We start from the raw sequence: 24,236 nt of genomic DNA, 5'->3' as shown, positions 1-24,236 counted from the left end.
ATCAAATAAACAGCCATCCATAAGCCTGGAGAGTGTCTAGATATATACTCTAACTCAGAAGTGCTTACAGTGCAGCGGAAGAACGCGGAGTCGGCACAAGCCGACGGCATTGTGAAGCGCGCAATTGGTACGTGAGCGTAGGAGAATATCATACACGTGGAAGCCATTGTTTGCATTTATATAGGTTCCACTCCGCTGCAGGAACTTTTTCGTTATTGACAAGCTTGTAAAAAATCCTCGTATCTCATGCGAAGAAGCGATTTGGCGCGATTCGCTAGTCGCACCATTAATATCGCGGTTTCCACTGCTTTGAACGGTGCTCGAAACGAAGGTGTGCTCGAGATTTTCTGTGAAGCTGTGAAGCACTTCACTAATATAGGGGTAGCAAGCACTTAAAGCTGGTTTTTGGGTGCCCTGCCCATGGCAGCCCTGCTTGTTTTAAAGGAAGAAAATGAGCGCATTGCTGAAAAATTGTCGAGTCAGAATAATGAGGTACATCCTACTCGCACGCTTCTTGCATGTGTTGCAGTCGCAGTAAAGCAGCTCTGCCGAAACCATTCCTTGGCAGGTGAAACACTTGCGGCGCACGCATTGCAGCCACGAGAGGGGGTGGGGAGGGGGGGGGGGGGGGGAGCCGCAGCTGTGCCAGGTTCCTGCTTTCCAGGTGGGTGCACGGAAAGAGGCTTGTTAAAGCTATCGAGTGGTGAACCGGACTTTTGTTGCCAGGATGAGCAACGTAAACGTGGATAAAGATGTTCTTCCTACGCAGGGAAGCGGACTTTTGGAATTTTTTATAGGGCTTTTGGTACTCTCAGGATTCGCGCGTGCGAGGGGTCGGCACACAGCCTAAAACCGGCAGCGCGCGTTCGTACGCCCCAATTCAGTGCCACAAAGGGTTTCTTAATTATTTATTTTTAAAACACCGCTCTAAGAATCTTCCGTTCTTAAAAGTTTATAACTGCGGCAAGAGTCTGTATCTTGAAACTAATATTGGGGCTGGCAAAACAAGGCAAAATCGTATTTGACAACGAACGAGTCGAATCCAGCTCTCCCGCTGTCTTGTCCTACTTTCACGTCAGGAACTGGTTCCCAGCGTTACGTTGCATTCCAACGTGGCGCAATGCACCGTCTTGTTTTGAACGCGATAGATGGCCAAGGAGCCATACAGCCATTTCTCTAGGAAGCGCTCAAAGCTGCCGGAGCTGTCAGACCGACCCCGCATTCCTGACAGGTACGCGCACACCGCCGTGAGCGGCGCGTAAATCTTGCCGGAGTTCCAGTTACCGCGAAGCCGGAATTAAATACGCAGACACCCCCTTGTCCTGGCAGAGCGGGGGAGAACAACTTTATTATGACGCACCATTAGGTGTCAAGGACATCCTTTCCAGGAAGCGATGTCGTGAATGACCACATTTGTATCACGTGCTTTTAACTGAAGCATCCCTAGCATGCCTCGCGATGCATTAGCCTTAACTGCTCGATGAGAGCGATGGATGAACTTCAAAATAAATATTTTGCTACACACCAGAAGAAGGGATAATACATTCAATATTTCTATTACATTTTTTTTCAATATTGAAATTATTTGTCCAAGAGTGTCGGACATGGCTGCACGAAAGTGCATTGTGGTGTCCAGCCAAATCATTTCCGCGTGCTTCTACGGAAGCTTTTAAATATTACTTTGCACTCAAATGCCTCTGCAGTGCTGCTTAATAAAGATTCTAAACGAACCTGTGCCTGAGCGCCACTCATGTGCATGAACAGGCCAAGAAAAGCACCGAACATGCAGCACTCCTAATGGGTAGCCAGGTGGTGAGTTTTTCTTTTTATGTCTTAGTTGAAAGTGTAGAGGCGCAGCTGTACGCGACTGCATTACGTACTTCTCTGACGTTAGCTATGAGTTGAAGCCTAGCAACTTACGACAACATATGTTTCCTAATGCTCCCGTACTTGCTGCAGGCTACAAACCGAGAGGCCACAGGAAATCAACGTGCGTATTTTCTATGGTTTTTTCGTACCTTGTCTTCATGGTAATCGGTAAAAGCCTTTTGAACTGAGTTGACTGGATTTTCTTACATTTTTATAAACCGCGCAGTAACAGCACCGGGCTTTGCCGTGAACCCACTCCTGTATGGAATTTGCTTCGGTGAAGCATTTCAGTTATCCGGAGCGGCAGGTACTTCAGGTAAAACTGGGTGCCGAGGAAGAAATTTGAAGGGCGTGGCAGGACTGTTTCTTTTTTTCTGACCATATTTGTACCTTTCGCTGTGTGCGAACAACGTACATCTCGCCAAACAAAAAGAGCAAACGGTAAAAGAAAAGAGGGGGTTTCCTTCTCTGTTGTCTACGGGAGACTTCATTTGGCGTTTTTAGGCAAGTAGCTATACTTTCTACGCCTGCTTATAAAGATGCAGCGTACACACTGTGCGCTGCCGAGCATACGTGGCAAACCGCTATCCAATAAAATTCTTATCTGATGGGTCGTGAATTTTAAACTGTCATTTACATCGATGTGGACGCTTTGCAAACTCTCGGCGTAGAGGTTTGGAGCGCGAGTGCACGTCGTTCTACGTCGAAACAGCCTGGCTTCCTTTTAATTAACTCGTCACCAGGCGCCCCCTCTTTCGAACGGAAATTAGGCGTTGCAGGGCTGTAATACAATAGAGTCTCTGCCAAACTTTGGCAGAGACTCTATTGTATTACACTTTGTATTGACACTTTGTATTCACACTTTGTATTCACACTTTCCAAAGTCATTGAATGGCTTTGAAAGTGTGAATTATAAACAGATGTTTTCAGTTGCTTGTTTAATTATCGCAATCATTTTTATTCCTACTGCGGTAATAATCGTGTGAAAACAACGTAATCCGGAGTTGTAGACTTATTTTCCCCTATTGTACAGGCGTGACTATAAAATATGTTTATGCTTCATACACGCAATAACTTACACGCTAATCTGAACATTTTCGATCGGCAGATGACATTACACTGCGAAGGAAGTCAGAGGGCGAAATTCATCGCATGACCGAGGACATTAATCGGCAAAACAGAAGGGAGGATCTAAATATCATTATTGACAAAACCGAAGTAGTGCACACTAGTCTTGGAAGGAAACAACAGTTTAAGAAAGGCGGCGAAACATAGGTAGCGGTAAAAGAATACGTCTACGAAAAGCAATTATGACTGCAGTTCCAGATCAGGAGAGTAAAAAACGGAAACAATGGGATGGCGTGCACTTGTCAAGTGCTTTCAAATATTCAACAGCAGTCTACCATCACCACTTAAGAGCAGATTAAATCGCAGCTGCATTTTGCCAGTACTCACTTATGGAACATAAGCATGGAGGCTAATCAAAAAGCTTGGAATTTAAATGAGGACCGTGCAGTGAGCTATGGAAAGGAAAATGATACAAATTTACTCCGCCTAGGGTTATTCTCCTAAGCATTGGGGATGACGATTATAGATTTTTATGGCGCAAGGGCATCTATGGCCAAAGAGCTCCATGAAGCAAGATATCTTCGATTACTCAAGGTGGGGTCAAAGACCCATTTTCCAAGCATCTCACCCTAAATAAGTCGAGCACCAAGCCAAAGGAAAGCTTGTACCCAATGTATCACCGGTGGGTACCCGGCGCCACTGGAGATCGAACCCCGCGCCTCCTGCATGCGAGGCACCCCGCACCTTAACCACTCGGCCACCGCTGCAGTGCCCGTAGGCCTTGGACCAAAGGAAAATGATAGGTGTAACTTTAAGAGTCAAGAAGAGAGGAGAGTGGGTTAAGGAAAAAGCAGGTTAATGATAACTAATTTGAAACCAAGAACGAATAATCATGGGCAGGAAACGTAATGCGAAGGAAAGAAAACTGATCGTCCCTTAGGGTAACGCAACGGATTACAGGAGCAGATGAATATAGCAAGACTCGGCAGCAGGGTGCCATATAGGCAAACGAGTTAGGCAGTTGGCCGGAGGTATGTTGACTGCAGCTGGCGCAGACAAAGTTATCGGAGGCCAGAAGAGGTCTTTGTTCTAAAGCGGGTGCAGTTAGACTGATAACGATTAGCCATAAATCTAACTTCGTTTCAAGCCTTAAAATTCACGGCTATTCACAACCATTGTTCAGACTTTAGCAAGTTTCCGACCAAGTTTATAATGGTTGTTTATCACAAGACTCTTGACGATCAATATTAAACCGCTGTCGGTAGAGGTGTTCAAAGCTACTTGGGAATTAATATCTCAATATCAGTGCGCTTACTGACACCTCAGAGGTAACCTTCCATTCTGAAGCGCCATATACGCCCATCAGCATAACTAAAACAAAAAGTCACGACGAGTGCCGTGTTACTTGAAGGGTAGAGGTGGTCATAGTCTGCGCAGCACGCCAACAGAAGTGGCAGCGAACTTTCCATGAAGTAATCCTAGGTGGCGTGAGTGAACAGAATGTGGATGGCGTATACAAACTCCGCCTCCGTTGACGTCACAGAAACCTATCGCGCGCTCGCCGACAAAACCTCCACGCGTCGCTTGGTCCCATCGGCCTTGCGCTAAACATGGACCAGGCAAAATGGGCACCGCCTTGGCATGTCTTAAACAGTGTCTTAAACATGCCACTGTTGCGAATAAAAGCAACAAAAGAAGAATGATGTGGTGTGAACAAGGCGGTGGTGGCACTGGTTCAGCAGAAGTTAAGGTTAATAAAGAAAGGTGTTTTCAATGGCCAACAAAATGTATTTGCAATGGTTTGAAAAATAGCCGAGCAGTCGTTATTTGGTCAGGTGCTTGCCAGCACATGCGAACCTTGCTCTTGCAGAGCATGGCCTGCCATTTTTTTTACCCCAACTTTTGATCGATGTTTCTCTCCTTTTCTTATCATTTCTTTAACAGTCGCCACACTCCAGACCATCAAAATTGGGTACCAGCGCAAGCATGGACTGGCTGACGGTGGCGAGCAGCTTGCTGGTGGCGTCCCTGCTATACGTGTTGCTACAGCGATGGCTTCAGGTCAAGCGGCTACCACCAGGCACGCGTCTCCCGCCCGGTCCCCCGGGTCGACCACTCGTGGGGCACGTTCAGTTTACGCACAAGGACTTCCACTGCAACCAGGCCATGAAGTGGGCGCAGCAGTACGGGCCCGTCTACCGGTGAGCGCCTCTGTCATCCCCCCAGAGACCCACTCTTTTTGCCGGCCACACTGTGTGGAAAGTGCACGATTCCGACGATGGGGCCCCGTGGCCTTCGGGGTATTGAAAAGTCTTAACCGCTGCAAAAATTTATTTACACAGTCCGTAGACACTGTCCACTGAAATATTTGAAAGAGTTGAGGTCACTCCCATTTTGTAATTTGTAAGCGCAGCGAAAGGCGTGAGTGTATGTGGCTTAGAGACCTGCCCCACACGTAACTTTACCTTGAGTCTAGCTAGGTAGCAGGCATCAGCAGTAGCAGCAGCAACAGCCTGACTGCGCCCATTGCAGGGTGCAGGGTAAAGGCCTCTGCCATATATCTCCAATGAACACGGTCCTGTGCCAGCTACGGCCTCTAGTTCCGAAAACATGCTCTCATCCGCCCACATGATTTTATGCCACGCCTTGCTGCGCTTGCCTTCTGTTGGTAGCAGGTATGCACTTCATTCTAAAAGTCTTCATTGTGTTGTGGAGTTCACCTTGAACTGGCATCCGCGAACCATTAGTCGAGTTCGCAAACCTCGTAAAACCACTTCGCGAGGACGGCCGTGGTCCCGTACCTACTAATCAAGCCGGTTACAGAATAAAATGAATGCCAGGCCGATCACAAACCGCTTTCGCTCGTGTGCAGCTCTGGAGTTTTGGATTCTACTCATTTACAGGGCATCTACAACGTAACGCATCCGTCGCGAGGCCGAATACATGTGCCGTGAAGCGCCCTCTAACGTTACACAAGTTAACGTATTCGCTTTGAATACAATGCCTGCTCTCCATTTTTCACACGGCGTCGTTCATGTCGGACAAGGCCTCGTTTGCAGTGCTTGATGCGAGCATTTAATAGCATCGATGACACTGTCACTCCTATGAAAAATGCCGGGGTGTCCACACTAAGATAGCAAAACGCAAGTGTAAAGATGGGTGCTATTATGGCAGGATTACATGAGCCCCAAATCGAAGGACTGAACGCCTTTTCTCTAACGTCATTACATTGAACGAGATGCTATCTACGCCTGTGTAGAGTAACAAGCGAAAAGAAGCTCCGTTTGTTTCTGTGGCAGCAACGCGCAAAATCTCCCATTCAACTGCACCTCGGCGCCGATTCTGATTTCCTGAGCGATTTGAGAACGTTAAACGGTCCTTTTGGCAGCCCGAACCCAGTGCACATCATGCGACCCATTTAGCAAGCTCGAAAGGAGCCGATGATAGTTGATTGAGGCGGCTAATGCTGCTGTTTCCGCGCCGACAGCTCTTGATGGCGGTGACATTTCAGAGCACGCCTCCATCGCAGTGTTATCTGGTACACGTGCATTGTGGTAGGAGAGAAGTGCGCCTGTTTTCCCACTGTTCGAACGAAGCGACGGTTTCAAACCACGTCTAGAGTGAACCGAAATGATGGCTAAAATTCGAATATACCAGACAGTTTTCTTACAGAAGATTAATGATTAACTTTACATTCTTACTGTTTTATCGCAATAGAATTCTCCTGCTGGTCTTAACCATTTATTACGCCCTCTTCAGTTCCGTGATACGCCTTCCGAGAGCAGCAATAGTCATATATTATGAGTTAATTAACTACTCACATATAAAATATATTTCTAGGACACTTCTAACTGCAATATATGCATCTTTCCCCGATTACCTTCCAGGATAAAGACTGGCTCAGCCGACATGGTCATACTGAATGACTTTCAGTCAATAAAGAAGTTTTTGACGAAGAAGGAAGTTTTATACCGCCCTCAAAAGTGGCTCTTCCGGGGTGAAGTGTACGGAGGTAAGGATATAAAGTTGTCCAAATGTTCCAATGCGGCTTTGATTAACGCGTAAGGATATACATGCTCGTGCATAGTGCAAACGAGCTAAAAAGCGCTGGTGGGGTCACAAGAATGCATAGCGGCGGTACTTGAAAAGAACAGGAATTCTCTTCTGTTGACCAGCTATATTTTTCAGTTACCAACAAACGCTGTCTGGCGACAATAGCGTGCACTCCTCCGCGTCAGTGCACCAGATAGTGTAGCTTTGGTTTAAGCTGCCTGGCATAAAAAAAAATCACCGGGCTTGCATGCAACGGCGAGAAATTTTGTGATTGCTGACAGCAGGAAAGATAGAGTGCGTGCAAAACAACGTATTTGTTCATGTGCTCAGTTCTTGTCTTTTATATATTTAGCCTATTGATATATGTGCAATCTTTGCGTTCTTTTCAAGCCAACTCCTTAAAGGAGCACGCGCCTTAGTTATTGCCCTAGTGCAATTACTAACTGTGGAATTAAATATTTTTCCTGATGGTCAGGCGTGGCGACACTCAATGGAGACACGTGGGTGGACAACCGTAGGTTCTGCTTGCACGTCCTGCGGGACCTGGGCTTCGGCAAGACTTCCATGGAGGAGCACGTGAAGGCAAGCTGCGCTTCTGTTTCGGGTCTAACTCTGCGCAAGACACACGTTCAGTTATTAACATTGCAGAAAAGTGCTAAAAAACTTCCGAAAGCGATGCTATACAGGCATAACAGAATGTTGGGAACCGTGTGGCACTCATCCACACTTCCATCAACCTCATGGGTGTGAGTCTCTTTGCCGCAGTGCACTTAGAAAAAATTTCCTGGGTACCGCTGTGTGAAGTAGCCTGCTAATTTCATACCCATCTGCTTCACTGGCCAATGTACTATGTTTATTAAATATTTGCAAACTACAAGAAGGCAATCAAAAAAAGCAGTCTACGTTTACAAGAAAAGATTTTGCACTTCACTTGAAAACACTCGCAACATGTTCGTAATCGTCACAGATGATTGATTTACTGTAATGGCAGCGCCACACGAATAATCAGCCACTTCATTTTTGAGTAGTGCAGAATAAATTAAGTACGGCGTCTCTCAAGGATCCATTCTGGGGCCTTTACTATTTCTTATATACGTGAACGATATAACTATGATACCAGGATCTCCTCAATTAATCATGTACGCAGATGACACTAAATTATTCTTTACGGGAGCAACAAAAGCATGCTTAGAAAAATCTGTAAATGAATACTTACTAAAACTATCTACGTGGCTGCAAGCCAATCGTATAAGGCTAAATATAACAAAATCTAAATACGTAATTTACAAACCCACAAGCAAGTGAGATGACAGTCCCATCAACATCAGGTACGACGGCAACCCGCTGGCGGAGGTCACCGAGCAAAAGTTCTTGGGGTTGTGGTTCAGTGGTGATCTCTCATGGAACACCCACGTAGATAGCCTTAAGTCCGAATTATCACGGTTTACAGGCTGCCTCTACCGAATTCAAAACTTAATTCCATCTTGGTTGAAGTTGACATTATATTATTCTCTGTTCTACTCTAGAATAACCTATAGTATACTAGTTTGGGGCACAACAACTGACTCAAATTACAACAAATTAATTACTTTGCAGAAGAAAGTGCTACGCATATGCGAAACTTACTGTGAGGATAAACGAAAACTAAGAACTCACCCACTTTTTAGTAAGTACAATATTCTGAGGGCAGACCAGGTATACTACTTCAAGCTGCTACAATGGATGCATAAGAACAGACTGCATAACGTACCTACAGAGAGTGTAAGCCCGTACGACATCAGAGATCCGAAAATAAGAATGCCAATAGTTAGAACAAACTATGGCCGGCAAACACTACCCTTTCAGGTTACCAAAATGCTCAATAGAAGAGACGTTCCCGTTAATTACAATAAACCGTTCCCTGCCTTCAAAAAGGATTGTAAGAGAGCTCTTTTGTTCAGTGACGTTGTCTACTCTTCTCACTAACATCTTTTCCATGGAAGTGTAGTGTATAGATGTTTTGTCTCTTTTGCGATAAATCAAGTTTCCTTTGCCCTCTCCCATTTTTCTTACTTGCGATGCCTGTACTGTTCTTATATGTGCGGATATTTGTTCATGGACATATTTTCTTTCTGTGCTTGAAGGGGAAGAGGAAAAGAGAAAAATGAGGAAAAGTCTCTTATTTAGTGTATTATGTTGCATATGTATCGTGATTCTTATCATTTTTATGTTGTACCCATTCTACATTTACAGTGTAATTTTCTCGTTGAGTACCCTTTCCTGTTACAGATGTATCTTTGTGTTTCTTGTATGTACTGTATGCGTTTGTGTTTTGACCAATGATATTGTTTGTGTGCCGCCCAGCCGCACTGTTGTATATATATATATATATATATATATATATATATATATATATATATATATATATATATATATATATATATATATATATATATATATATATATATATATATATATATATATATATATATATATATATATATATATATATAAATTGTTTGCCTCTTTGTCATGCACGGGGCGCTGAGGCCTCGTCAGGCGACACCAAGCCTTTAGTCTCAGCCCTCTCTTAGGCAAATGTCTAAGAAAGAAATAAAGAAATAAAAAATGCCAGTTTGTGAACGATCACATCGAGGAAAACTTTGTGCTCATATGTGTTTTTCCCTCCTATATCTTCTCTGCTTTGCGCAAAGTTTCCTTGCAATGCTCATTTTTGAGAAGTATACATATAAAAGGTGGTGTTTTAACCTTTACAGATTTTTGTTTAAAGAACTGCGAGAGGTGCGTCGATGCGCTCTGTTTAGGTAGATTGTACAGCAAGGCGGCTGATATGAATGAATAATTAGGCATGTCATTAACTTAAATTACTTATAAAATTTATTTATTTCTGACTGTAGGGGCAAGCTTATATTGTGAAATTGACGGCTGTCCACATCGGAGGAGAGACCTGTTTTTAAATTTTCTTAGTCGGCAATGTGGTTCCAATTACTGAACGCCAAGAATGCCAATTTAAAAGCTCGTTGAGTTGCCTTTCCTCTATTGCAAAATTATAAAAAACGCCTCGTATTTCTTATGCACTGTATATAGGCACAGTTCATGTATTTGGTGATGTAGAAGCAGTTAGCTTGATTTGGACGATGGTACCACGCGTAGCAATGACATTTTGTAATCAGTTCACGGGGAAATCCAACTAATCACACACTCAAATGCGTATTTTTGACGTTCAGTAATTCGAACCACACTGCCGATTAAGAAAATTTTAAAACAGAGCTCACCTTCGACGTTGACGGCCATCAATTTTGCGATATAACCTTGCCCCTAAAACAGAAAATAAGTTTTTTTACTCCAGTTAATTATTTGTCAAATTATTTATTCATATGAGGTACATAATGTCCACCTTGCAGCACAGTCCAGCTCAACAGGCCTCGCCGATGTATCCCGCACTGTTTTTAAAATCAAAATCCGTAAACGTTAAAAAAATCACCCTGTATATGCAGTAAAGCCCAGCCCACAGAAACAACCAAACATGAAGCATACAGCAAACAATACGCCCACAAACTCAGACGTCGCATCGAAGAACCATTAGCTAATGATTTTCCCTGCCTTATTGACTGTGTTTGCGCTGCTTAAAGCTGCTTATTAACCCAGGCACATGCAATTTTTTGGGGGGGAAATGAGTGTCCGCGTGTAGCAAAGGGCAGGTATGAATAGAAGGCGAAAGTTACTTTTCACAAATTTCCTTCAATCGTGACTCAAGCTGCCCGGAGATCGCTTAACTACTGTCGCGTCCTGTATTATGGAGAATGTGTACTTCGGGTGCATTTCTGGACCACGTCTTCTCGCTGCTGTATGCGAACAATATGTCTGAACCCCCCCCCCCTTTTTTTTCTTGTGTGCACCTAACGGATTCCACTATATTCTTGATTCCAAATGCTAGATTTCTGCTTGAAGGTTCTATGAACTCACATTAGCGAAGATAATGACAATGTTTCGTACGTCACATTAACTCACAAACATCCCTATCAAAAAATCTTATATGAATTCGGGCGCCGCCGCGGTGGATGAGTGGTTATGGCGCTCGGCTGCTGGCCCGAAAGACGCGGGTTCGATCCCGGCCGCGGCGGTCGAATTTCGATGGAAGCAAAATTCTAGAGGCCCGTGTACTGTGCGATGTCAGTGCACGTTAAAGAACCCCAGGTGGTCGAAATTTCCAGAGCCCTTCACTACGGCGTCCCTCATAGCCTGAGTCGCTTTGGGACGTTAAACCCTCATAAACCAAACCTATATGAATTCGAATGTGTCTAGCATGAATTCAAATGTGTTACATATGAGCGTTATGTGTCACAAATGTGTCTCGTATCTGGCCAAAGGAAAGAAGCTTTCATACAGCTCATGCACGACGTGCGTCATGGGCAAGTTATCTGTGGTTATAGTGAGGCGTTGCGTGCAAAGAAGCATGGACTAACGTTGAAACGACTTTTCTCCGGACGGCGCAGGAGGAGTGCCAGTGCCTGGTGGAGAAGATAGCGGAGAAGAAGGGCGCTCCCGTCGCTATCCAGGAGTACATCTTCCCCAGCACGTCGAACAACATCGCGGCGCTGGTGTACGGCAGCCGTTACCCGTTCGAGCACCCGCGCCGCCGCTACCTGGACGAGCTGCTGAGCGAGCTGTTCAAGGCCATCCGCGCCGGCACGCTGGTCGAGTTCCTGCCCTCGTTCGTGCGCAAGTTGGTCACCAAGCTGCCTTCGACGCGCCGCACCGTCATCATGTCCAAGCTCATGGAATTCATCGAGTACACGAAGTGAGCATCGGTCGCCCTACAGCTGACACTCTGACAGCGAAGCTCCGTAACTGTGCGAGATGGGGTGGGTTCGGTTACCGGCCACGGCATCCGCATTTTTGAACATAAGCTAACATAACACCCACATGCTGAGACTTTGGTACTCGTTGAAAAGTTCGACGGGGGTCAAAACTGACGCGGCATCATTGGCGACAGCTTGCTTCACGGCTACGTGTGGATTTGAATCGTTACAAACATCTGTTATAGAAGCAAGCATTTCAGCCATTGCGAAGTGAGTACTTCTAAAACGGGCGAAAATGTTCTTGCACAAAACAGGCGAGAGGAAGTAATTCATAGCAATTTGCAGGCATGAGTAGAGAATTTTAGGTCGCTACTTCGACGCGGGAAATAAAATAGTACGCCTAAGGAGCCGCGGTGTCATTCATTTAAAAATGGAGGCTGCCCTTTTGTCGTAGTGCTCATTAACTAAATGCCGCCACTTAGTGACGCCGCTACGCCATAGTTTTTACTAATACCTAATTCTCCGAATACGAACGTCAGTACGAGATTTCTCTCTTTCTGTACAGCAGTATTTGTCTGTGTTATTCTGGATGCTGATGTGATGGCCTATTTACGCGTGCTGTTTCAGAGGACAAGTCGAACAGCACAAAGCGACCATCGATGAGCATTTCAACCGCGACTTCATTGATGGGTACCTGAAAAAGATCAAGGAGCACGAAAACGAACCGAACTCGAACTTTCAGCGTGAGTTACTAATTAAGCAATCCAATAATTAAGCCAACAAAAACCAATGTTTAGCCGCAGCGGTGGCTCAGTAATTATGGCGCTGGGCTGCTGACACGAAAGACGCGGGTTTGATCCCGGCCGCTGCGGTCGCATTTCGATGGATAGGATAGGATAGGATAGGATAGGATAGGATAGGATAGGATAGGATAGGATAGGATAGGATAGGATAGGATAGGATAGGATAGGATAGGATAGGATAGGATAGGATAGGATAGGATAGGATAGGATATGATATGATATGATATGATATGATATGATATGATATGATATGATATGATATGATATGATATGATATGATATGATATGATATGATAGGATAGGATAGGATAGGATAGGATAGGATAGGATAGGATAGGATAGGATAGGATAGGAAAACTAGGAGGGTAGCCAGAGGGCTACCCGCCCAGACGACGGCCGAAAGGTCTTAAGGTCTTGACTCTCGGCGTCGTCTTCGGCCAGTCAGACGAGTTGTAGCTAAGTCACCGGGTCGGAGCTCAGTAGTAAAGCATTTCGATAGAGACGAAATGTCAGAAGCCCGTGTACTGTGCCATGTCAGTGCACGTTAAAGAAACCCGGGTGGTCAAAATTTACCGGAGCAAACCACTACGGCGTCCCCCATAGCCTGAGTTGCTTTGGGACGTTAAATATAATAAACCAAACCAAGTTCCACCGGTATTTTGTATTAGTTTATATAAGCTAACATCATGGAATCGCAGCGCTGGCAGACAAGGACACAGAGAGGACACACGCACAGTTGCGCTGAACTGTAAACATGATGTCCGACAACTACAACTAGCCCAGCAACATACCCTGATATAAGCGATTATCACGTTAGCTGTAGTTGCATAAGCATATGCTAATGTATCTTCATGCATTACTTTTTGCTAGAAAACACAGAGGAAAAGTAATATTATTGTTCTCTTGAAGTGAAACCTGGTTGCGAAGGGAACGCTTTTCACTTACCGCTCGTCTAGCACCGAACCATCCTGTTTATAACTGAAAATAATTTAGGGAGGCACCTAAGTGTTACGATTTCGACTTGCCCGTTCTTTAACTGTCGCAATGCGCTGAGCGTGTGTTGGCTTGCGCACAGTGAATAAATATGCGACTAAGCAAGTCATGCGCAAAAGCAAGTGTTTAAGCCATACCTAGTCCATCATCGGACTCAAGCACCTTCATTTCAGCATCGAACAAGTATAGCAGATGCTCAGAAAGCCGCCTTCAAGCCTTGTTGAGACATAGAACTGAAGGGTTTCTGCTCCAAAATTCGTCACCTCATCGCACCGCTATCCAAAAACCGATGCTGACCCTCCAGAGCACCATCAGCCGAGCACTTCTTACCAGTAATCGATCACCCGCTATAATCCGGGCTGTCGGCGGCCCTGCACGTGTCTTTCCCACGGTTTCTTATTCTCCGCCAGCGTGGTACCGACTGGCGCTGGTAATTGGATTGCGGTGATAAATCTTTCCAACCAGTAACCACCAGTCAGTGGGCGAAAAGAAAAACGAAGCCGCATGAAAGCATCCTAAGACTCTGCACTGATAAAAGTCATTAAAATCTGTTCTGTAGACGAGAAATAAAATGTATATTGTAAAGAGCAGAGATCCCAACATATCAAAAAGAAAACGCACGATTCTTCATGACCTACCGCGCATATCTTTCTTTTAAATTGGCCATCGCGGCTGCATGAACGAATAACCAGAAAGGAGAGCTGCACAACCATTTTAACTATTCATGGCTCGACGGTGTTGTTCGTCCCCAGTGGAAATCTAGTCCACTGGTGCCATTACTAAAACCAGGGAAATCCCACGCTCGAGCTCACATCATACAGGCCAATGGCTTTGGCCGGTTGCGTGGGAAAATTCAGGAAAAGAATTATTCCGACGCGCCTTTAGGGTTGTTTTTATCACTATAAAGTTTACCCCAAATTTATGGCAGGTTTTCGGCGGGGTCGCTCTTCTATTGACATCATTGATCTCGCATCCTAAGTTCATCAACAGAAACGCCAGAAGCACATGTGCGTGGCACTTTTTATTGATGCTGAAGGTGTTTACGACAACGTAACACATATATCCAACCTCAGTACTTTACAAGCTGTTGGAATCGCTGGTCGGATGTTTAGGTGGGTACAAAGCTACCTGACCAAAAAGTCATTTTTTATCCTGTGTGCATTACACTTGCCAGTGCGTACCATGGTGGAGTTCTCAGCCTTACTTTGTTTAATCGGACATTTAGAGCCCCCCCTCCCCACGAGAACCTACTTAATACCATCCACATTTCTTTGTATGCCAACGGCATCGGCATTTAGGCCTCCTCTGTGACGCGCCTCCAGGTGCGATCCAGACTTAGTGGACAGCAACCATAACTTACTCCTAAATTCGTGTGCAAGGTCTGAACGTTTCAGCCCAGAAGCGCGAGTGAGTGGCAGTTACAAGCTAATGTATGACTATATCTGGTAACTATCGACAGCCGTACATTTCCTATTTTACTTCCCATCGCTTTTTAGGGGTTTATCATAGACCGGAATCTACCATAGAACACGCATGGCAGCGCTTTAAAGAAAGAGCTGACCTCTATCGCTAGCCTAATCAAATTTCTGTGCAGAAAATCATAGAGCTCGTCGGTTCAGTCAATACTGCAGCTCTACACAGCACTCTTCTTGGGATTTTGCAGGACAGCCCACCTGTGCTTTCAAACATGTGCAAGACAAATTTTCGTGCCCTGCAAACTTTACAAGGTCAGGCCTTTCGCATCTGCCTGGGCCCTTCTCGCAACGCATGAATAGTTGGAACCATTGGTATCGCTAAGGGCTACCCGCTTTCGGCGCCTATCGCCCTTGACACACCGCTGATTCACATACGTCATCAAACAAGGATTCGTCAGAATCTCTTTGTATCAGTGTCGGCACAGAGAGCACACGCTGCGTTTTCAAAGGTTATAGCAGCCCACCAGTCGTCCGTCCCATCACAGTTCACCCCGGTGACACAACCTTCCTTCGCACTGAGGTGTCTGCGGGAGCCATGCGTGCGCCTTACAGTTCTGGGGATACCGAGGAAGTCGGACTTATTGATGCCGACCCTTCAGCACTTGACGCTGTTTTTAATCCATTGCGAATATAGTGACCGCGCTCATGTGTATACGCATGGCTTGGTCTCAACTACTACTTCAGCTTACGCCCTAGTCATTCCTGCGAGACAGGTCAGCATCAACCAATTTTGCTTCGGACAACCTCTACCAGGACAGAATTGACATCTCTTCGTGCGGCTGTGCAGTACATTGGTTCACAAACACTTCATAAATTGACTGTGTTCTGCGATTCTAAAGCTGTTATCGAATGTCTCAATTCTGCCTTACGCCTAGCGATCACGTGAAACTAGTAGCGGAGACAACACATCTACAACATCGGGCACTTGAACAGGGTCACGAAGTCATTTTCAGTGGCTACCAAGGCACAGTGGCATTGTCGAAAACGATTCGGCTAACGATGCAGCTCGATCAGCTCACGGCAGTTTCAACATTGTCCGGATAACACTGATAATAGCCGATGCAGCAAGATACATGAGAGTGCTCAGCCAAAACGTGAATTTCAGCGTCATGGTGTATCCCTGGGAACTCAGCATGCCGATTGCACCGCATCGACCCTTTACCTCAACTCAGTCTACCGTCCCGCCTCTCCCACTGCGCTAACACGCTATGGTGTCGCCTGCGGCTGAGAGTGGCGCTAACAACCGTGCATTCCCACTTAATCGCAATTGCAGACTATCCTGCATTTGAGAACTGCGGGTGGCTTGAGACCACCTACTCTGTGACTGCCCTCGGCTTGAGCGTGAGCCTGTCCTCCTGGCTGCAATGCTCCACCTATTAGATCCTCGTCCCCTTACAGAAGCCAAGATTCGGGGTCCTTGGACTAAACCTCCGTCTCAGAGGACCGCTGGGAAGGCGCTTTTAGAGACCTTATAAGACTCAGGGTTGAGTTCAAGGTTATAAGCTTTCAGTGAGCGCCCTGTGTACCTTATTAGTAATGGCCTACGGACACGTGAAAAAAAAATGATGGTTTATGGTTTTCTGGGAGTTTAACGTCCCAAAGCGACTCAGGCTATGAGGGACACACATGAAAAAATTATCTTCCAATCCTCTCTCCTCTTTCTTTCTCTCCCTCCGTTCCCCTTCCCGCGGTAGATTACTGGGCGTCGTACAGTTAACCTCTCTGCCTTTGAGTTCTTCTGTCTCTCTCTCTCCAAAATGTATACCGCTTCCTAATCCTCAACGGCAGTTACGATTCGTAAATCGCTCTCTGTTCATGCGGTATTTGTTTTGTTTGTTTTGCTGTGCTCTTTAACCTCTATGAAGAAAAAGTAAGCAGTAATTAAACGCTGGCAGGCTGACTGTTAATATCGAGGTCATTAGATACTTGGTGCGCGCCCACAATCAGTGTACGGCCGCATTTGTCAGGCACCTGAAGCCTCATTACATTCGTACAAGACTGTTCTTTCGGAAATGTAAAGAACTTGATCTCCAAAGTGGGCGATAAAACCTTCGCTCAAAACCTTAGAGCACGTCCTTCAGAACGTGATACAAAGCCGACCATCAATAATGCAACCTTGTACATTATAAGGAAGAGGAGGAGGAGAAGGAGGAGGAGGAGGAGGAGGAGGAGGAGAAGGAGGAGAAGGAGGAGGAGGAGGAGGAGGAGAAGGAGGAGGAGGAGGAGGAGGAGGAGGAGGAGGAGGAGGAGGAGGAGGAGGAGGAAAGGCAGGGAGGTTAACCTGAAGAATAATCGGTTCGCTACCCTACACGGGAAGAAAGGGGGGGGGGGGGTAAAAAAATGAAAGACAAGGTAGAGTCACTATGAAAAGTCAGCATTCGTAAAAGTCACAGGCTATCGCGCAGGCCAGAAGTTCGCAAAAAGCGGAGCAGTGCCTTGGAGGCCTTCAGCGCCGATGATAGCTGCGGCCAGTTGCCGAAAATCTTCATTTCTGTCAGTGGGCGTGGATCTATACGCTCCAGCGCACGGCAGAGCGACTGCCTTTCGGCGCTATAGGCAGATAAGTCACAAAGAATGTGAGATATAGTCTCGTCATGGTCAAAGGTTTTAGGGGAATCCCCCATGGTGGAGTAGATTTGTAATAAGGGAGTAATTACTCATTGGCATCCACCCAAGCGCAGCCATACGGCTACAAAGGAGAGCTGAACAGCTTTCTCAGAAACATCGCAGTTAAAGAAAAATTCGTCCTGGTCTGCGAGAAAGCTGTACAGCTCTCCTTCGTAGCCGTATGGCTGCGCTTGGGTGGATGCTAATGAGTAATTACTCCCTTATTATAGTCTCGTCATGCCCGCAGATGGCACATGCAGGGCTATCAGCCTTACCGATTAAGAACGAGTAATAGTACACCAAGCCACAGGGGACAGAGCAAAGTTTCTTCACGTCGTGGTGAGCCGGATGGAAACCAGAGCTTTAGATCTGGGTCCGAGGCTTTTAAACGTGAATGGGAAAATTGGCCGGAATGCCACGCGGCAAGCGTTATGCCCCGCGCAAAAGCGCGAAACCTGCCCGCTGCGTCGGATCTCGAAAAGGGGAACGACACAAAATCGCTATCTTAGTGAGCAGTTCCCGCGACCTCATCCGCGCGGTGATTGACTGCTATGCCGCTGTGCCCCGGTAGCCATTTGTAGATAATGTCGTGCCATTTATTTATGGTACAGTGATGTGGTTGTGAGTCAATGTCTCGTGTGAGGAGCCTTGTGCATCTAGCCGCCCCTTAGCAAATAACCTCAGAGCTCTAGATTCTCCAGCGTTGCGGGCTGTTCACGAGGAACAGACAAAATAAAGCACACTGCCGTGTCTTGTCATTCGTAGAAGTATCGCCGGAGCCAGACAGCCGCTCCGTGCAGCGTGTTAGAGGTGAGTTTCCAAAGGAGAGGGCAAGCCTCCAGAGTAATGAAAAAGGAGTGGCAGGCTTTTAAAGACTCCGCCGGTACAGAACGCTTTAAAGGAGTTTTACTGCGGCCACTGTTAGTCACGCGTGCTCAGGCATCGCGTTGGTCCCTGTCCGCAAAGAAAGTTTCGCGGGGCGGCCACTAAGAGCGCGCTGCAATCCTTCGGTGCGCTGAGCCACCACACTGTGTACCAGTGGTGCCACCACGTGATATACACGTCGCAGCTGGCTATGTGTAGCGTTCTTGAAGGGAAAGTGTTATGCGCAGCCCGTTTCCTCATGGGTAACGTGCTGAGCTTCTTCATTGCCGGTTCCAACACCGTGGCCGTGACCATCCACTGGCACATGCTGAATTTCGCCGACAAGCCGGACACGGTGCAGGCCAGGGTGCAGCGAGAGATCGACGAAGTGGTGGGCAGAGAGCGGCAACCCACATGGGAGGACAGGAACAAGATGCCCTACACGATGGCCTGCATCTGGGAGATGTACCGCTGGAAGACCGTCTCGCCGCTCGGCGTGCCCAGGGGGTGAGCAGGCAGGCGTTTCAGTGTCACATTTGAGAACGCTCATAGGGAGAAAAAAATTCGAATTCAAGAAAGGCTGTGGCTAGAGTTCCGTCCAGACGGAACTCCAATTTGCGCTACAGTTCCGTCCAGACCAAACTCCAATTTGCGCAAGAGATACTTTATGTTTGGCATGGTTAGCGTGTTTAAAAAAAACAAGCAAAAACTTTCACTACTTTTACATGATTGAGCTATAGTTTACACGTTTACATCTGACTTTGCTGATTGCTGCTTTTTGAACTTTTTAGTAGTTTCAACTACATAACCACACCTTAATTATTCCTCTCAGCCGGCTTTGCTGACAACGGCTTCGACACAGGCACATCGGGACGTCGGCTTGAACGTAACATAAAGGAACATAAAGAAACATAAAGGAACATAAAGAAACATAAAGGAGCATAAAGGAGTAACATAAAAGAACTCTAGCTGCAGTAAATATTTCCGTCTGGACGGAACTGCAGCAGCAGCAAATGTTCCGTCTGGACGGAACGCTAGACACTCCCTTCAAGAAAAGAGAGAAAACAGCACCCAAAGTACAGCTTCCACTGCAGATTTATTTGGCGCGCACAAGCTTAGAAAAAATATGAAGGGAAAATTGCGCTGCAAGTCAACGCACTTCTCAAATATCACTCTTCAAAACAAAAACTTCGCAAAACTTTGGTAAAAGAGAAAAACCAAACGCAAAAGCCTTACTTGGATTCAAGTAATGTCATTCTTTTCTTAAGAAACATATAGAGGGAAACCTTGACAAAGTGCTCTATTTTGATATTTGCAGTCAAAGCTCGAGCTTACTTGCTGTGTTTTGTCTGCTTCGTATACGGAGTTTTTTCTTTCGTTTTTTTTTTGTCGCGCTATGAACACTCACAAAGATTACTCCACCCCGAACCCTCACGCTGCTAAGTGAAATATTAGGGTATGCGAGGCTTTTGCTCTTATCACGACACACACACGGACAACACAGTTCATAACCAAGGCATGTCCTTACATCAATGAAAAGTAAGCGAGCAGCTACGTAGAATGTCCTCAACTCTATATCGATAAACTAAGGGTAGGCGATACGTGAGTGGTTTGTTGCCAAAACTGTGTAAGCAGTTTAAAGTCGTCGTTTTTATTTACGTCGTTTTACTTACGTTTATGTGCGCACACAAACACATTTTCCAAAACAGTCTTGAGAACTGCGCCACCGGAATAACGACGTTAACTGGTCACACGCATAACACTACTAATTTTGACCGAGGCCATTACACAAAATGGCGAATTAGAGGCAGTCGTTCGATACAGTAAATCGGAACGTTAACACACGTAACTGAAACTTACGCAGAATGTGTGATGATTTTCCCGACTGTAATACCATGCTGCGGTATTTATGACATCTTTTTGTCGGGGGGCCATGCAATCCTTACACCAAAACAAGTCATCCTTCAAAAGACTCTCAAAAAAGTATTCTTGAGTAATGGCAAAAAATAATAAATCGAAATGCGAAAAGTGTGAACAGAAAGCATGCCAAAATGCTGCTTACAGCTTTATTTACAGGCAGAGAAAGCCTTGTTACCTATAACCCAATAGGTTTGCCATGATTTTGCGATTCGTCGTAAGATAACCAGCGAGATTTTAACTGAAATACTTCGTATGCTTCTTCCTTAACACCCCTTCTTTAGCGCCGGAGAGGACACCGTCTTCGATGACTACTTCATCCCAAAAGGAACCACAATAATCCCCAATGTCTGGGCGGTGCACAACGACCCCACCCTGTGGAAGGAGCCATCCAAGTTTGACCCGAGCCGCTTCTTTAAAGACGGCTCTCTCGTCCAACCGAAGCCCGAGTGCCTCATTCCATTCTCCATCGGTAAGGCCAGCCCCGGCGCGTGTATTTTTCAGCGGTCGTGTACAGAAACATTGTAAGACCACTGCAGGATTGGTCCACACATAACGCAAGAGCCTCGCATAACGTCTGTTTATCGCAAGAGCTCTTGAGAGCTCTTGCGAGCTCTTGCGATAAAAGACGGGACCTTGGCCAGTCAAGGCAGCTTAAGATTAGCGCCGGACAATCGAGAAGCGCAATCTTGTGAGAGCAGTGTCATGACTGTCACTCTGCGTGTGCCGGTTTTGGTGGTTAATGAGGCATTCTAAAGCTAATCAGCGAGGAAAAGTCGAAGAGTTAGCTGCCTGAATAGCAGGAAGCAATAAGAAGGCAGGGATAAGGGCGGTACTATCCTCTACAAATAGTCAGGTCTGGCGTGCAATGCAGGTTATACCGCTGAGCTCTGGGGTCTCACCTGAGCAGCAAGAGTGTCACCACGTGCTAATCAGAGCACTTTTTGAAGGCACGAGTTAAGAGGAGACGTGAAATGTTACTACTAGCTATAGAAAAGACAAAAAAGTTAAACAATCTTCCTTTTTCGGGTGAATTTTTATGTGGTTGGCACCAGAATTTATTTACTGTTCGTAGAAAAGAATATTTGTGGCAGCTAAAGTACTCTAACGTACTAAGGCACAAAGAGTAACATTCTTTTTTTACCAAGCCTAGTGTATTAGAAAATCAAGATTATATCGCTTTCTTCCGAAGCGTGTGGCCTGATGCGAATATCCTGCTTGCAGAACTGTAATAACTGAAACATTGTTTTGTGCCAAGTGGACCCGGCACCACAGAGCCAAAAGATATCAAACTATAGTAAGGGCACAGTGATAACTATTGTTGGAAATATGATGTTAGAAAATGCTTCTTCAGAAAACCGTGCGCTATATCTTTAGGAGATCTGAAAGTAATGTACCACACTGCATGCAGCAGGCGCAAGGCGACTTTTCACGTCTTCCTTTATGTCTGTCATTTTTTTAATCTTCCAGGTTAAAGCTATTGCAAAGAAAAATTGCTTACAGTAAAGGGGAACATATAAGAAAATATTGCGAGCACTTCCAAGAATAATATTTATGTTACTCTACATGGTGCCACGCTACAGGAAGCAGTCGAAGCTGCCGTGCTTCCCGGCTCACAGACTAGGGACATATTGATTGACGTCGAGCAGCAAAAAGTGACCAAGCATTTGAGAAAACAGCGTAGAGCAATTGTAAAAAAATACTGATGTCAAACTGCCGCAGAAACTTGGAAGGCCCCTTACTGCGAAAAGATAATAAGTGGGGAAATGCGTGAAAGTATAGGAAGCATGCACACAGGGAGTATATTATAAAGTTTATAAAAACGCGGAAGTAAGAAAAACTACCATATTCTCTAGAAAATTTAGGACACCCAGGCCAACAATATTGTCACGAAGTGGTGACTGTGATCCGGAGAGCAGATAGACAGCGAAGATGGCGTCTAAACAAAACTCTTTATTTGGGCTGAGTTGCGCCTACAATGGACTGAATCACTCGGCGACTGCGTAGTAACAAACGCGCTCTGCGGTCGTCGAACAGAATACCCGCCGCTCCCGGCCGTGCTCAATTTAAAGTTGATAATCAACTTTCGAGATAAAGCGTGCAAAGTTACTGGAACATTCTGGAATGACGTATAATCGGATCCGCCTGGATGCGATCAATCGAGATAAATCTGGTCGCGTATTGGCGTGGCGGAAGCTTTGGAGATTGAACAAACTAACACTACAAAGGTTCACGGCAATGTACACATTTTGTTCTTAATGAAAATCAATTGCAAGACTCTTTATGGTTATGCTGATGTTTCACGAAAATACGCATTTGCTGCTGAGAAAATTAGATTAAATTTTTTTTACAAATCCTAACCCAAATTTGTGAGGTCAAGCCTGAAGAGGACTCCGTGATCATAGCCAGACGAGAATCGCGGTGTATTATAGCCTCAGAGATTATCACAATGAAACACTCTTGAAGAACCGTAGTTCGCTCGCAAAAACAGCCGGCAGTGATGACAACTGTATTTAATCTGCATTTTTAGTGACAATAACGTCTTTGTTATTAAAACGTGGCAATCCATCGATGCAGGCCAACTTCAATCAGTCCTGAATGTCTATTTAAGCAATGAAAATATTTTCGCATGTGATTGCGGCCAAAAATATGCAACGCAGCTACCGCACCCATTGCATAGGCTTTGCACGCAATGGATCAGAACAGCAATACTTATTCTGTGTTCCGTCCTGTCCCCTCTTTTTTTTTTACCAGGAAAACGGATGTGCCCGGGCGAGATCCTGGCCTCGGTGGAGATTTTCCTCTACATAACATGTCTTCTTCAGAAATACCGCATACTTCCCGAAGAAGGGAAGATCCATGATCTCGACTCAATCGATATTCCCCTGGTCGAACTAAACCGCTACAAACTAAGGTTCACACCCCGGTAGATGCGTCGGAAACCAACTAGCTCCCAGTGCGTGTTTGTTGGTCTTATTTAGTCAGTTTTTTCCGCTCATTATTTTTCGTTTTGTTGCTAGTAAGATCTTGTAATAATTAAACGTGTATATTAGGGGAGGGGGTAATATCTGGAATCACTTCACGGAGGCCTGTAGATGTGCCCTCCGTGTGTAGTCCTTTTTGAGCTAATTTTTTACCGCCTTCTGGCCACGTCTTTCTGGAATTTCACTTCAGCTTTTATTGCCGTTTAAGCCTATATATAAGTACACGAAAATAAAACTAATCTCAAAGCGTTATGTTTATTTCGCCGTAGCGTCTCTCCCAAAGCACCACAGTTTATGACAAGTCTACGACATCGCCGTGACAAAGGAGGATTCGTCACATCTGCTTTGTTTAATTTTCTCTGGACGCGCGGAATAAAACAAAATTAAAGAGAATAAAACAGGAATAAAACGTTAACTATCTTATCCATATTGCTAATGACATTGCCCTGCTTGTCTCTTAGCGCATACATCTGGTTTTTACCTATGCCTAGTTTCCCCTTCACCGATTTTAGGCTACCTCCGTTCTTTAGAGCATGCTCGATTCTATACATATTAAACTTCCTGATGTCGGCTACCTTGTGCTTATTCATTAACTTCGATAGCTCCGTCAGTTCTATTCTGTCGGTAGGGTCAAACGCCCTCGTGATTTGGCGCTTCTTAATAAGATCTTTCGTCACCTGAGATAGCTTTCCGGTATCCTGTCGAACTGTCCTACCGCCTACTTCTACCGCGCACTCCGTAATGATGGCTGTCATGATCGTCTTCCTCAGTTAAGCCGAATATCTGTTTTGCAGCGCTATC

General features: G+C 45.5%; 1 protein-coding gene across 1 annotated transcript in view; it reads left to right on the top strand.

The window, feature by feature from the left end:
• The window catches only part of LOC144128766 (cytochrome P450 2A7-like), a 33,414-nt gene extending 9,731 nt beyond the window's left edge, over nt 1-23,683 (top strand). The window contains exons 2-9 of the mRNA XM_077662439.1: nt 4,882-5,138; nt 6,825-6,949; nt 7,466-7,572; nt 11,487-11,791; nt 12,420-12,535; nt 18,783-19,041; nt 20,736-20,923; nt 23,206-23,683. Coding sequence (XP_077518565.1) covers nt 4,924-5,138; nt 6,825-6,949; nt 7,466-7,572; nt 11,487-11,791; nt 12,420-12,535; nt 18,783-19,041; nt 20,736-20,923; nt 23,206-23,381 — 1,491 coding nt within the window. The 5' untranslated portion in view covers nt 4,882-4,923 and the 3' untranslated portion in view covers nt 23,382-23,683. The remainder of the gene's footprint in view (nt 1-4,881; nt 5,139-6,824; nt 6,950-7,465; nt 7,573-11,486; nt 11,792-12,419; nt 12,536-18,782; nt 19,042-20,735; nt 20,924-23,205) is intronic.
• The last annotated feature ends 553 nt before the right edge of the window (nt 23,684-24,236 follow it).

The sequence above is a fragment of the Amblyomma americanum genome, chromosome 4 (assembly GCF_052857255.1).
Source record: "Amblyomma americanum isolate KBUSLIRL-KWMA chromosome 4, ASM5285725v1, whole genome shotgun sequence".
Taxonomy (NCBI): domain Eukaryota; kingdom Metazoa; phylum Arthropoda; class Arachnida; order Ixodida; family Ixodidae; genus Amblyomma; species Amblyomma americanum.
Note: the sequence above shows the minus strand (reverse complement) of the source record. Positions and strands in the feature narration are given on the sequence as shown.